Source organism: Chiloscyllium punctatum, chromosome 8 (genome assembly GCF_047496795.1).
Source record: "Chiloscyllium punctatum isolate Juve2018m chromosome 8, sChiPun1.3, whole genome shotgun sequence".
Taxonomy (NCBI): Eukaryota; Metazoa; Chordata; class Chondrichthyes; order Orectolobiformes; family Hemiscylliidae; genus Chiloscyllium; species Chiloscyllium punctatum.
In genome coordinates this window covers 44538286-44552413 of record NC_092746.1, presented here as the reverse complement: position 1 = coordinate 44552413, position 14128 = coordinate 44538286, and the positions used below count along the sequence as shown (strand labels likewise).

Genomic DNA, 14128 nt, shown 5'->3' with positions numbered 1-14128 from the left:
GTTTTAGGATCTATACGTGTCAGACATAATTAGTTATATTTTTAAATTCAAGCTGCATTTCTAACCAGATTTTGTTGCAGTGCAGGTTGGATGGGCTTCACCTAAACCATGAGGTGATAGCCATAGAGATGTGCACCACAGAAACAGACCTTTCAGTCCAACTCGTCCATGCCAACCATATATCCTAAATTAATCTAGTTCCATTTGCCAGCTCTTGGCCCATATCCCTCTAAACCCTTCCTATTCATAAACCCATCCAGATGCCTTTTAAAATGTTGTAATTATACCAGCCTCCACCACTTTCTCTGGCAGGTCAGTTCATACATGCAATACCCTTTGCGTGAAAAAGTTACCCCTTACGTCCCTGTTATATCTTTCCCTTATCACCCTAAATCTATGGCCCTCTAGTTCAGGACTCCCCCATCCTAGGGTAAATAGTCTATTTACACTGTCCATGACCCTCAATATTTTATAAATCTCTAGAAGGTCACCCCTCAGCCTCCGAGGCACCAGAGAAAGCAGCCCCAACGTATTCAGCCTCTCCCTACAGCTCATACCCTTGCAACACCCTTGTAAATCTTTTCTGAACCCTTCCAAGATTTACAACATTCTTCCGATAGTAGCAAGATCAGAATTGCCGACAACTTTCCAAAAGTGGTCTAACCAATGTCCTGTATGGCTGCAATATGACCTCTCAACACCTGATGCTCTGACCAATAACAGAAAGCATACCAAATGCTGCCTTCACTCTCCTATCTACCTGCAACTCCACTTTCACGAAACTATGAACCTGTACTCCAAGGTTTCTTTGTTCAGCAACACTCCCCAGTACCTTACCATGAGGTAAATGAATCCTGCCCTGATTTGTCTTTCCAAAATGCAGCAGCTCATGTTTATCTAAATTAAAGTCCACCTGCCATTCCTCAACCCTTTGGCTCATCTGATCAAGACCTTGTTGTACTCTGAGGTAATGTTCTTCGACGTCCGCTACACGTCCAATTTTGTTGACTTCTGCAAACTTACTAGCCATATCTCCTATGTTCGATCCAAATCATTTATATAAATGACAAAATGCACTTTAACCAGCACCAATCCTTGTGGCACACCACCAGTCACACGCCTCCAGTCTGAAAGGTAACCCTTGACCACCACCCTGTTTTCTACATTTAAGCCAGTTCTGTATCCAAATGGCTACTTCTCCCTGTATACTGCATGATCTAACCTTGCTAACCAGTCTACCCATGAGGAACCTTGTCAAATGCCTCACTGAAGTCCATATAGATCATGTCTCCTAGTCTGCTCTCATCAATCCTCTTCGTTACTTCTTCAAAAAACTCAAATCAAGTTAGTGAAACATGATTTCCCATGCATGGAGCCATGTTGACTATCCCTAATTAGTCCTTGTCTATCCAAATACATTTGAATCCTGTCCCTCAGGATTCCCTCCAACAACGTGCCCACCACTGATGAAAGTCTCACTGGTCTGTAGTTCCCTGGCTATTCCTTACCAGCTTTCTTAAATAGTGACACAATGCTAGGCAACCTCCAGTCTTCCAGCTCCTCACCTGTGACTATCGATGATCCAAATATCTCTGCAAGGAGCCCAGCAATCAGTTCCCTAGCTTCCCACAGAGTTCTAGAGTACACCTGATCAGACCCTGGGGATTTATCCACCTTTATGCATTTTAAGACCTCCAGCACCACCTCTTCTGTGATATGAACATTTTACAAGATGTCATTATCTATCTCCCCACATTCTGTATCTTCCATGCCCTTCTCCACAGTAAGCACTGATGCAAAATACTCATTTAGTATCTCCCCCATCTTCTGCAGTTCCACATAAAGGCTGCCTTGCTGATCTTTGAGGGATCCTATTCTTTCAATAGTGTTTTAGCAAATCAAGTAATAGGGATGTAGAGAGGGATTTAACCTAAATAGTCAGTGGAAAGGATGATATGAGAGAAGATCTCAAATCAAAGGAAAACATTGAGATAATAAAGCAGGGTAGTAACTTGGGTTATGCTAACCGGAGCATGGCAAAAGGGGAATGAGAGTGCAAACCTAATAATGTACCAGTTCAAAAATTGCAAATTGGTAAAATAAAAGCGGTAACCCCACTATATCTGAAGGCGTGCAGCATTTGCAAAAATATGGATGAATTGTTGGTACAGTTGAAAATAAATATGTGCAATCTCATAACTGTTATTGAGATGTTGTGAAGGATGACCAATTCTGGGACTTGAATAATGAAGAGTACATTTCAAAAGATAGGAAGCTAGGAAAAGATTTCAGGTAGCTCTGTTAGTTAAGGATGCCAATAGTACCGTAGGGAGACATGGTCTTAGCTCAAAAAAGCAAGATGTAAAATCAGTTTAAGAAAAGTATAAAATAGAAAAGACAAGAGGTGGCTTGCGTGAATAGTTTTAAGGTCTCTGCCCTATTTAGTAGTTACTCTTCATATCCAGTAAGAAATAAATGAAACATGTAAGAATGTACCACAGTAATCATGGCTGACTTTAATCCATATTTGGATTAGGCAAATTAGATTGGCAAAATAGTGTGGAAATTGCGGTCATAGAATCTATTCAAGACAGTGGCTCCAGAACACAATCATCAAGACAATCACAGAACAGGCTATTCTAACTATGGTAATGAAACTGGAGTCATTCTGATGATGGGTCACTGGACCCAAAACATTAATTCTGATTTCTCTTCACAGATGTTGCCTGACCTGCTGAGCTTTTGCAGCAATTTCTGTTTTTGCTTCTGATTTACAGCATCCGCTTTTGTTTTGGTTTTCAATCTGACTGGCAAAATCACTTACTCCATTAAAGGAGCTTCTTTGGGATCCAAGATGGCGGTGATCTAGGAAGATTGCACAACAGAGCTCTGCACTGCATCACAAGCGGGACAAAGTCCTACCTGCCCTACCCGGACAACAGTGATATCCTGGTGTTCTGGAAAGGTCGTGGAATCCTAGGAAACTGCCAGCAAGCATCTTAGCTTGGTTTTCGCTGTCCAGGGATGCCGAAGAAAAGAGCAGGTACATCTGAGGCCAGGCCCGCGGCTCAGCCTCGAACTTGATTTCTTACCAGGTCCTGGTAAAGGAGCTTGCAAAATCTTGCAAGGAGAAGTTGGCCCCAATCTCTATCATGCTGCAGAAGCATGAACATCAACTGGGAAACCTGGACAAAAGGATGGATGAGGTAGAACACAGAGTCACAGCAGTGGAAGCTGATACCGTTTCTCCAAGGTTAGGACCCAGGACCTGGAGACGCAGGTCCATAATTTGCTTGATCAGGTTGATGCCCTCGAGAATGGGCAGAAGAATATGGAGTTTTAAATGTTTGCTGCCTTCCAGTCAATGGTCGGTCTGCTAGAGTAAGGAAGGTGAGCGACTGGTGGAATTTATTGAGGACTGGTTGCCAAAATTCCTTAACTTGGAGGCTGGAATGAGAAGCTTGAAGATTGAGAGGGCTCACCGGGTCACTGTGCAGAGGTCAGGTCTGAACTAAAGTCCTCGTCCTAGCTTGGTGCAGTTCCATCACTATAGAGGTAAGGAGAGAATCATGGAAGCTTCCAGAATCCAGGGGAAGGATCTGAATGCCCTAGTTTACGAGGGCTCTGAGATCATGTTTTTCCAGGACTTCTCAGCGGCGGTGATCGGAAAAGAAAATCTTGTGATAACATCAAGAAAAGACTGAGGGTACTCAGGATCCAGTATTCCATTAGGTATCCAGTGATGTTTCGGAATGCCTTAGATGGATCTTGTACATTGCTTTGACATGTCAAAGAAGGCAAGAGACTGTGGACAAATTAACTTAATCTGAACAATTTAGTATGTACAAATAGTAGTGTTGTTAGGGTATGTCTCTACTTTTCTTTAAAATAAAAAGTGCAAGTTCCGTCAGGGTTTTCTTTTCCTTTTTTTATTGGTAATAATTTGGTCTAAGCGCTGCTCAGGGGAGTTTGGGTCGTGTACTTTCAATTTCTAAATTAAGTTATAACAAAGGATGAGTAGAGTATTTAACTTTTTTTCTTTAAAAATGGCTTTGTTCACATTGTTATTTCATGGTGTATTTTCTTTCTTTTCTGCTTGTGTTTGTGGAGTGGCTCTAGCCAGGTGGAGGGAAAATTGTTGGGACGGCTAGATGCCTACTTACGAGCAGTTTAGACCCGGTTCAGGTATTTAAATGCCCTGGCTGCAGTATTGGCAGTGGGATAGGAATTTGGGTTTTGGAATACGTAGATGTCCCCTTTGGGCAGGGGTAAGTTTCCCTATTCAGCGCCATTGGCACTTTATATGTTGGTTTTTTTTTTGGTTTTTGTTGTATATAGTCTTTGATAGCTTTGTAGGTTTGTTAACTGTAGTGGTTTTAGTTTATGTAATTTTTTATGTTCAATGGATCTTGTGACATTAAGACTTGGCACTTTGTGCTTTAAGATCCTCCTTTCTGGAATCTAAATGTTACTACAGAAGGTTATGGCTAATGACTTGATTAAATGGTGTACCTGGAACATCAAGTGGGGGTCACTCATCAATTCAGAAGAGAAAGGGACTCTCGAGTCTGAGAAAGGAAAAGGTGAAAATTGCTTTATTACAGGAGACACAGTTTGATAATAGGGAGCATTTGAAACTACAGCAGCGTGGCTTTGATTGGGTTTACTTTTCATCTTTTAATACCAGAAGTAGGGGATTGGCTATATTGGTTAGGAGGAATCTCCCATTTAATTTACTAGAATGTGTTAAAGTCACACATGAGAGGTTTGTAATCCTCAAAGCCCTGATAAACAGAGAAGAATATGGAGTTTTAAATGTTTGCTGCCTTCCAGTCCATCCCCTCAAATTTCTGGTAGATGTGTTCTCTGAATTGATCAGACTCAAGTCCTGGCATATCATTATAGGGGGAGATTTTAATTGTCTTATGGATCCCACGGTAGACAGGTTGCCCATAGGCCCCCTGATACCCTCTGTACAAACTAAATAATTAGTGGATCTGTGTGTGGAGTTAGGGTTGGTGGATGTCTGGAGGTATCTTCGCCCCACTGGGATTTTATGTCTTTTTTCCAATCCACACAGATGTTCAACCAGGATTGATCCTTTTCTGACCCCCATGGCAACCCTGGACTTGGTGGCATCTTGTACGATTGGTCATATTGCCATCTCTGATCATGCTCCAGTGTACCTGTTCGTTAAGATTAAGGATGCTATAGTAGGTCTGAAGCACCGGCAAATGGATCCTTTGTCCTTAAGGATAATAAGTTTGTGGAGTACTTATCTAAGGAATTTAGGCATTTCTAGACATTAATTCAGGCTCGTTTAGTAGCTTGTCTTTCCTTTGGGAAACTGCCAAAGCCTGTGCTGAGGGTTAATTATTTCCTACTTTGCCAGTATGAAGCGACAGAAGGACGAGCAGCAACGTCTCCATATTGCACTACTGAAGGCTGCCGAGAAGGCTTACTTTGACAGGCCCTCGTTGGCCATGCTGCATTGAATTCCATGATCATGCAAACAGCAAAGCAGGAACTTACTTTCGCAAAACAATTATTCGACAAAATCAAACAAGACTTCAAAGATGAGTGGCGCTTCTGGTCCATGGTTAGGTCGGATAGTCCTTATTAAGATGAATATTCTCCCCCGTTTGTTGTACCCTATATGAATGCTCCCCCGATTTTTGATAAGCAAATGTTCAGGAGACTAAACAGCTGGTTCAACTCTTTTATTTGGTATCGTAAGTATCATTAAATTAGCCAAACTGCAATTGCCTCACAGACTAGGGGGAGTAGCTCTCCCAGACATTAAAAACCATCAACTAAGCTCACCTTTACTTTACGCGAGTGATTGGGCTTGTGGGGATTGTTTTTCAATATGGTTAGATATTCTAACGTCTCAGGCACAGTGCCTCCTTACTAGTTTGCTGTTTTTGGACAAAATGAGGACCGGTAAGGATTCAAACATTGGGCAGCTAGTGGTGTGTCTTGCATGGGTGATTTATTTGAGAGAGACATAATGACGTTGTTTGATCAGTTAGCATGGAAATATGAGCTATCTAACAGGCAGGGACCTCCTTTTTTTTAAGTTAGGGATTTTATTCAAAAAAAGACCACTTTTGACTGATCCCTACAAATCCGACATAGAGAGGAGGGTGCTCTGTGCTGAGTACACTATCTGTCAGTACTTTATATCATCAGTTAGGGGGTAGCCCTGCAGATGAGTTTGAATGACTGTGCAGGGTGTGGGAGAGAGAGATAGATGTTGAGGTCTCCTCAGAGGCATGGGAAGATATTTGGGAAAACGCAAGAAAGATATCAATTTGCAATAGGACCCATGCTTTAAAGTTGAAGATTCTCCACAGGGTCCACTTGGATCTGGATCGTTTGTCAAAATTTAAACCAGGGGTATCTTCAACATGCCCCAAGTGCAGGGTTGGTACGGGCACTCTTACTCATTGTATCTGGTCCTGTGGTAGGCTTCAAACATACTGGAGCACTGTGGCAGGTGCATAGAGGGGATTTTGTGTGTAAGGATGGAGAAGGACCCGATCTCTCCTCCTTTTGGCCTGCCCATTGTATTCCCTGTAGATGCACATAAGAAAAAACTTGTCAACATCCTCACTTTCTTCGCAAGAAATAATATATCATTAGGTTGGGTGTCCAAATGTCCCCCTGGCCTATCGGATAGGAGGAAGATTGTTATGGTGCATATCCACTTGGATTTTCTTACAAGTATGGTACACAGCAAAACTGAGAATTTTTTGACTACATGGACACAGATACGTCTGCCACACTAGTAAGAGCTTTTATATAGCCATAACGATTGTGCCTTACAAGTCCAATATCCAGAGAGGGGGATCTGCAGGGGGTATGTGAAAATTAATGCTCTCGATATTCGAGAATTAGTGTTTTGCTTTGCTGAGCTGTATTATTATTTATTAGTTTGTTGGTTATTAATTATTTAGTTAAATAGTTAATTGGGTTTTTAAAAATATATTTTGTATATATTTATACATTTGTACATGAGGGCGGTTTAGGTTTTTAAGTTTTTTTGGTGTTCTTTCTTATTGTTTGGAATTGTCTTGTTTTGCATTTGTAATATTAAAAAATATTATTTTTCAATAAAAATATATTTTAAAAAAAGAGCTTCTGTGTAACAGTGATCATAAAATGATAGAATTTCACATTCAGGTGACAGGATGCATCCAGGACTAACAAAAACCAAAATAACTGCGGATTCTGTAATTCAGAAACAAAAACAGAAGTTGCTGGAAAAGCTCAGCACGTCTGGCAGCATATGTGAAAGAAAAATCAGAGTTAACATTTCAGGTCCAGTGACCCTTTCTCAGACACTAGAGACTTTTAAGAATATATAAAACCTCTCAGCAAAACTTTATCCCCGTTAGAAAGAATGACAATTTGAGGAAATAACACCGTTCAAATCTGCATTGTTTAGTGTGGTTTAGATGACTTCTAGATTTTAAAGAATAACTAGAAAAAAAATGAGGGAGAAAATAAAGTATGAACGAACACTATATATTAATATAGAATCAGGTCGTGAAAGTTGATGTAGGTTTTAAAACAGGAAAAGTGTAACTAAAGATAGTAGTGGTCCTCTGGAGAGCAAGTCTGGTAAATTAGTAATGGAAAAGAACAGACATTTTTGTTTGTTCTCATTGTAGAAAACTTAAAGGTTTACCAAGTGTATTTAAAGAATCAAGGGATAAATAAGACAGAAGAACATGAAACAGTCACCAAAAAGAAGCAAAATATGCTCGACCAATTATTAGACCTAAAGGTTGGCAAGACCCCAGGAACATATAGCCTATGTCTTTGGGACTTAAATGAATTTGCTGCTGAAAACGTAGATTAGTTGGTTTTAATTTCCAACCTTCCTTAGATTTTGGAAGGGTCACAGAAAATTGGAAACTAGCTAATTAACACTGTTTGATAAAGTGCCACATTGTGTTGTGGGATCAAATGGTGAATTGCATAAAGGAATGGTTTGCTAACAGTCAGCCAGCAATAGAAATAAATGGATATTTTTGAGATGGCATTGGTATAACTACTACAATCTGATAAGCATCAGTTTTGGGGCCTTAACTATTTACACTATATCAATAATTAGGATGTAGGGCACAAATATCTGGTAGCTAACTTTGATAGGGACCTTTGAGGTATTATATATTCTTAGAATCTCTACTATCCTAATTTTAATGTCATTTCCCAGTTAACTTTAGTTGGCTATTCCTTCATATCATTATAATTACCTTTACTGAGGTTGAAATCACTGGTCCTAGACCCATCTACTAAGATAGGCTGGGAAGTAAGTTAGTGGGAGGAGACGAAGAGCATGCAGAGGCAAAGATATAGGTTAATGATGCAAACTTTCTGACATGGTTGCATTTTTCTTTGATTTTGCACTCACTCAGTGTCTGGTACAGGGGTGCTTTCTGGGGACCGCAGTGTTAAGGTCAGGGTGCAGGCACTATACTTGGGTGGGGGAGAGGCTATTATGCTTGGGTCGGGGGTGGGGGGGGGGGGTGGTGGGGGAAGGCAGGTTCACCTCCCATTGACAGGCTAAGGGCTGAGGGTTAGGTCAGGTGCAGCACACTGCCCATGATTTCTGTCCCGTCGTTTCACTCAGTTAAAAATTTCCCCAAATATGGTGAGCAATTTAGTGACCAGAATGTGACATTTTCATTGGTTGTCATCAAGACAAGTTTCATACTTGCTTTCACGATTATCATCCTCAAAGGCCATATTACTGCACTCCTGTATTGATGTCAAGTACTCATTTTTCATAAGTCCACAAATGAAGTACTTGATGAATTCAGTAATATTACTGTCAAAATCAGTTTAAAAAATAAAAACAAAATCACTTGAGAAATGTTTGCTCCAATGCAAAAAGTGATCTCTGAAATGCAGATTCTCTGTCTTTTGCATCCACCTTTATTGAGACATGATCTGCAACTGAAAGCTAAGGTTCATGCTATTGTCATTGTCAAAATGCAATTTAAATTCCATTTAAATGGCAGGGCCTAGCTTGATGCATTACAATTTTGAGCCAGAGGAAATTGCAAGACTACATAAATTAGAGCAAAATGAATACCTGTGTCTGAAAATTGGATGCAATCTGAAAATTATTGGAGTATCAGCTGGACCTTTTTCAAAAGTATTTTTTAAATATTTATGCAATGGAGAAGTAATGAAAACCCAGTTGTTCCAGTTGTGCACAATGTAGACATCCAGAGTAACAGCAACATTTCTGATCTTTTTTGCATTGAAGTCTTGGCATGGGTTGTAACACCTATCCTCAGGATATTAGGAGGCATTTTAAACTGTTTACTTAAATGGTTTGATTTGTAGCTTTATTAGGAATTAGCACAAATTGTAACATCAAATACCTTTATCTTAAGACTGAATAGATTTAATTGTTCTTTACTGCAGCGCACTAGCTTAGTATTTGGAACTTGTGAAAGTAGTGAAATCCCCAAACCTTGTAGATTGTTGTCTTTTCAGAATTTTGATTTATTTTTAAGCTGGCTCAAAGTGGCACAGGTCATTCTGTACTGATGGATGTGGCAGAGTCAGCATACAGATTTATACTTGGTGGAATTGCTGGAGGTTAGTCAAAAAACATTTTCTTTCCCTGAATATATACACAATTTCTGTATTTAAAAATGCCTTCTGTACCTTCCTTTGGGTTAGATTCTTCATTGTATTGATGAGAGACCATATCATAGTAACCTTTATATAAATGCTTTTAAAACTGCCACAAATCAAAGGCAATATTTCTGTCTCACTTGGCTCCAGATTGGCTTCAGACGCAAGTTAATAATGAGTTAGAATACTTCTGATACAATTTTTATTAAAATCTTTCTTTGTAAAGTTGGCAGATGAAAAGAACCTAATTGATGAATTAGATTCTACTATGGGGGTAATTTTGTGTCTCTTGCTTTGACTCCGTTTGTATAGATGTTAAAATAACTTTATTGATACTTTTCTCTACAGCCACAGGTGCCACTTCTGTCTACCCAATTGACCTAGTGAAAACTCGTATGCAAAATCAACGTTCCACAGGAGCATTTGTGGAAGAGATTATGTACCATAACAGCTTTGATTGCTTCAGGAAAGTGCTGCGATATGAAGGCGTAATTGGACTTTATAGAGGTCAGTTTGTGCATTGTTCTGCAGTCAGTACACATTATTGACAGGACTTTTCAAAGGAAATATGATCCCTCTGTTCTAGGCAGCAGAGATTACCACTTATTTGATAAATCCTGTCCACACATTTTGCTTGAAGAATACGTCGCCATTCCTAGAACTGCTCACAATTTAAACTGGTTACAACTTAGTTAAGAAGGATGGTTTGATTATTTTCTTTGTCTTAATCCTCCAGTTGACAGACAACATTTGAATTTAAAAAGGGAAGAGGTATTACCAATCATATATCTTTAAATCAGACCGCATATAGCTCAGTAACAGAATCAAGCCACCCAGTTTCCTTTAGTTATAAATGAAAAAGGAGTTTATTGCAAATAAGACAAGTGAAGATGTAAAGATTATTAACAAAGAGTTGAAACTGTTCAAATATCTATATCTATCCTTTTTGAAAGTTAGTTCTGTTCACAACCTCTAAGTCTAGGGAAGAGATATAAAAATTCTGTGGAGAGTTATTTTAAATGTACTTTGGCCAATTCGAGTCATAAAGTCATAGAGATGTACAGCACGGAAACAGACCCTTCGGTCCAACTCGCCCATACCAACCAGATATCCTAGATTAATCTAGTTTCATTTGCCAGCACTTGGCCCATATCCCTCTAAACCCTTTCTATTCATATACCCATCCAGATGCCTTTTAAATGCTATAATTGTACCAGCCTCTACTACTTCCTTTGGCAACTCATTTCATACATGCACCATGTGAAAAAGTTGCCTGTTAGGTAAGTCCTTTGATAGCTTTCTCCTCTCACCCTGAACCGATGCCCTCTAGTTCTGGACTCCCCCAACCCAGGGAAAATACCTTGTCTATTTATCCTATCTATGCCCTTCATGATTTTATAAACCTCTATAAGGTCACCCCTCAGCCTCCGATGCTCCAGGGAAATTAGCCTCAGCCTATTCAGCCTCTCCCTACAGCTCAAATACATTTAGGAAAAATAATTATGGATTGTCCTAATGCTAGTCTGTAGCTGAAGTCACTTTGCATACAAGCCAATTGCATTAGTGCTGCTATATCCATCAGGTTATGGATGGCTGAAATTATGTTTCTGGAGATGGTGATGTATATTTCAAATGCTTCTTTAGCAATGTTCCACTTGAGGTGGTCATGCTTAAAAGAGAGGGATGAAAGCACATTGCTCATTAGGCTATTTATCTCAGACTCTAAATTTACAAATGTAATATTTTCATTGCATCCACAAACTGGGTTATGTGATCTTTCTCTGTAAGTATTATAGACCGGTTAACTCTAGTTGAGCAACTTATATTCTTTGCAAAGGTAACCATTTTCCCTGCAGCCACTAGTTATCTTTGCTTTGCAAAATGGCCTTTCCAAAAATACAAGATGTAGATATTTATCATCGTTCGGAATTGCAGAACCTGAGTATTTATGGAAGAAGACACATTTTGTTGAAACTTTTTGTCTTGCACTCATCAGGACCTTTCAGAAGAAAATCAAGGGGAAAACCAGCACTCATACTGCATGAGACGAAAGAGTGAAAGTGTTTAACAAGGTGGGACTGGTTTAGTTTGGGATTATGGTCGGCATTGACTTGGATCAAAGGGTCTTTTTCTGTGCTGTGTGACTCTAAGACTCAACAAGTGGACTGTGATTGATTGAGGTATCACCATGGAAAATGCCAAACTTTGTTTGAATTTTAAACCAGGCAAGTTGATTCTAATTGGTCAGGGAATTGCCCTGAGAACTGGACTGGAGAATGCCTGTCACCTTTTCTGAGTTGAAGCAGGCTTTGTGTGTGCGTACATGTTTATTCTGTCTTCAAAGAAGAGGGCCCTGTGTATTGATATGCTACATTGAAGTGCACCATATTGTAAATGTGAATAACAATCTAAATTAGCTATCAATAAAATTCCTCACGTTGAGAATTATTCAGCAAATGCCCATTTGCAGAGTTACACGTGTGTTGCCCTTTTTACGAGCATGGATTGGTTGAGTGCAGTGCATTCACTTGTTGTGAACAGCCAAATGAATATGCTCTTTGATGTGACCTTCCCGTCTTTTGAATGAATAGCCTACATATCAGGCACCATAACATAATACAGATGTTTATCCACTTAATTATATTCTGAGTTAATATTTGAGATATTACATCTTTGTAACAAAACTGTTAACTTTCTTTGCTTTGTTTCTATTATGTTTCATTTTCTTTATGAACTCTTGTGATATTGAATTCAGTGTTAACTTTGTGAATTGCTGAGAAAACATTGCAAACTGGTTATCAATAGATTTCCACAAATTGAGCATTAAGTTTGAAGAATTGTTAAATCCTTGAGTAGCACACTCGGTCTACTTACAGTTAACCTCTTGAGCTGTATAATAATACCAATATTACATGTGGGGAAAAATACTCTTCCTTGCTGTCAGTATGTGTACATTTTGACAATTGTACTTATGATTATTTGGGTGATGTCATTTTCAAAGTATTTTCAAAATTAGGAGAGGGAATCTGACCTTCTTGTCAGAATTTTACAGGGTTGTTTGGGACAGTTCCAGAAGCTTGAGAAAGTATATATCAGTAGAAAATACTGGATCCAAGTTGACTAACTTCATGTGCTTGCTTATTTTACTGATGCCGCTAACGTGTTATGAACCAGGCTTGACCCCCTCAAAACATTTCAACAAAGTAGCCCAGATCTTAACTTGCTAGTTGTTTTAAGAGTGAATATTCCAGAGTGATGCAATTGGTCAAACCACTTAGTTTTAAACAAAACAGCATTTATTTACAAGATTACCGAATGAACCACAGACAAGAGAACAGAATACAGAATAAGTTAATCTATCTGAAAACCCAACAGGTTATCCCAACTTAATGATGCTATTCTCAATACTTGCAACAATTCCCATACACATCCTTTTTACAAAAAGTAAAATCAAACACAGATTCTTATAGGAGAGAAATCAGAAAGAGAGTACCAGCCTGGACCTGCTTCTTTGGGTCCAGCAGCTTTTACAACACAACTGTTTGCTAACCAAACCAAACCAGAGTAAAGCTGAGTTGGAAGAACTGCCGATTTCCCTTTCATTGTACAAGTTTTTTTTTAATTTGAAAGATTTTTGTCTGAGGCAGTATCTGTTATCTATAATCAAAATGGCCCTAAAATCCTTCAAGCCCAGACTTTTCGGAATATGTCTTTTATGACCTTTCTGAAAATAAAAACCAAGGACAGTATAACCTTGTTAAAGGAGTGACATTGTCACACATGAGGAACAGACTTCAAGCTCCAGTATAATGGGAAGATAATTAATAGACCTAACTGGTCAATTATCATCAGTTGTGCAATGTATTTCAGATTTTGCCAGTGATGCATTGAAAAGACAAGTATTCCAAGCTTCATTCACTTAAAGAAGATGGCAAGGAAGCGGGGTTTCAGTATTGGCTTTATCCAACAACAAAAAAGGAACAAATTGGTCATGACAGGGAATGTGGAGCAATGCAGGCAGTGGCACCTAAGCAAGAGTGGGGAAGGGTTGTGCTGCCGCAGTGTCATTGGTACAGTAGTGTCTTTTCAGAAGAAGCAAGGGAAAGGAGGGGCTGGTGCCAGCTTTATACTAAACCTTTCATGGTTAAAGAGTTTGCTTTCCAAGCACTTCATACACCATGTTTCTGGCCCCAATGAGGGGAAGTGAGATCCAGCCATAGGCCGACTCCTGGCCTATGAGGACCAATGTTTGTGTTGGGGGTGTCAAAGAAGGGCATTTACTGGTATATAAACAGCCTCCAGTGAGCAGAAGAGTTTACAGTCATCTGAAGCATGGCTAGTTCCAGATATCTGACTGACTGTATCAACAAAGGCAACTATTCCCAAGGAAGACCATTGCTGATTTATGTACCAGAACAAATTGTGACTTTTTCAGTTTTGTAGACATCCAGTACCAATGGTGCGAAGG

The 14128-nt window shown here is 39.4% G+C and overlaps 1 protein-coding gene across 1 annotated transcript in view; it reads left to right on the top strand.

The window, feature by feature from the left end:
• The window catches only part of slc25a13 (solute carrier family 25 member 13), a 258563-nt gene that overhangs the window by 157431 nt on the left and 87004 nt on the right, over nucleotides 1–14128 (top strand). The window contains exons 10-11 of the mRNA XM_072575450.1: nucleotides 9537–9621; nucleotides 10009–10167. Coding sequence (XP_072431551.1) covers nucleotides 9537–9621; nucleotides 10009–10167 — 244 coding nt within the window. The remainder of the gene's footprint in view (nucleotides 1–9536; nucleotides 9622–10008; nucleotides 10168–14128) is intronic.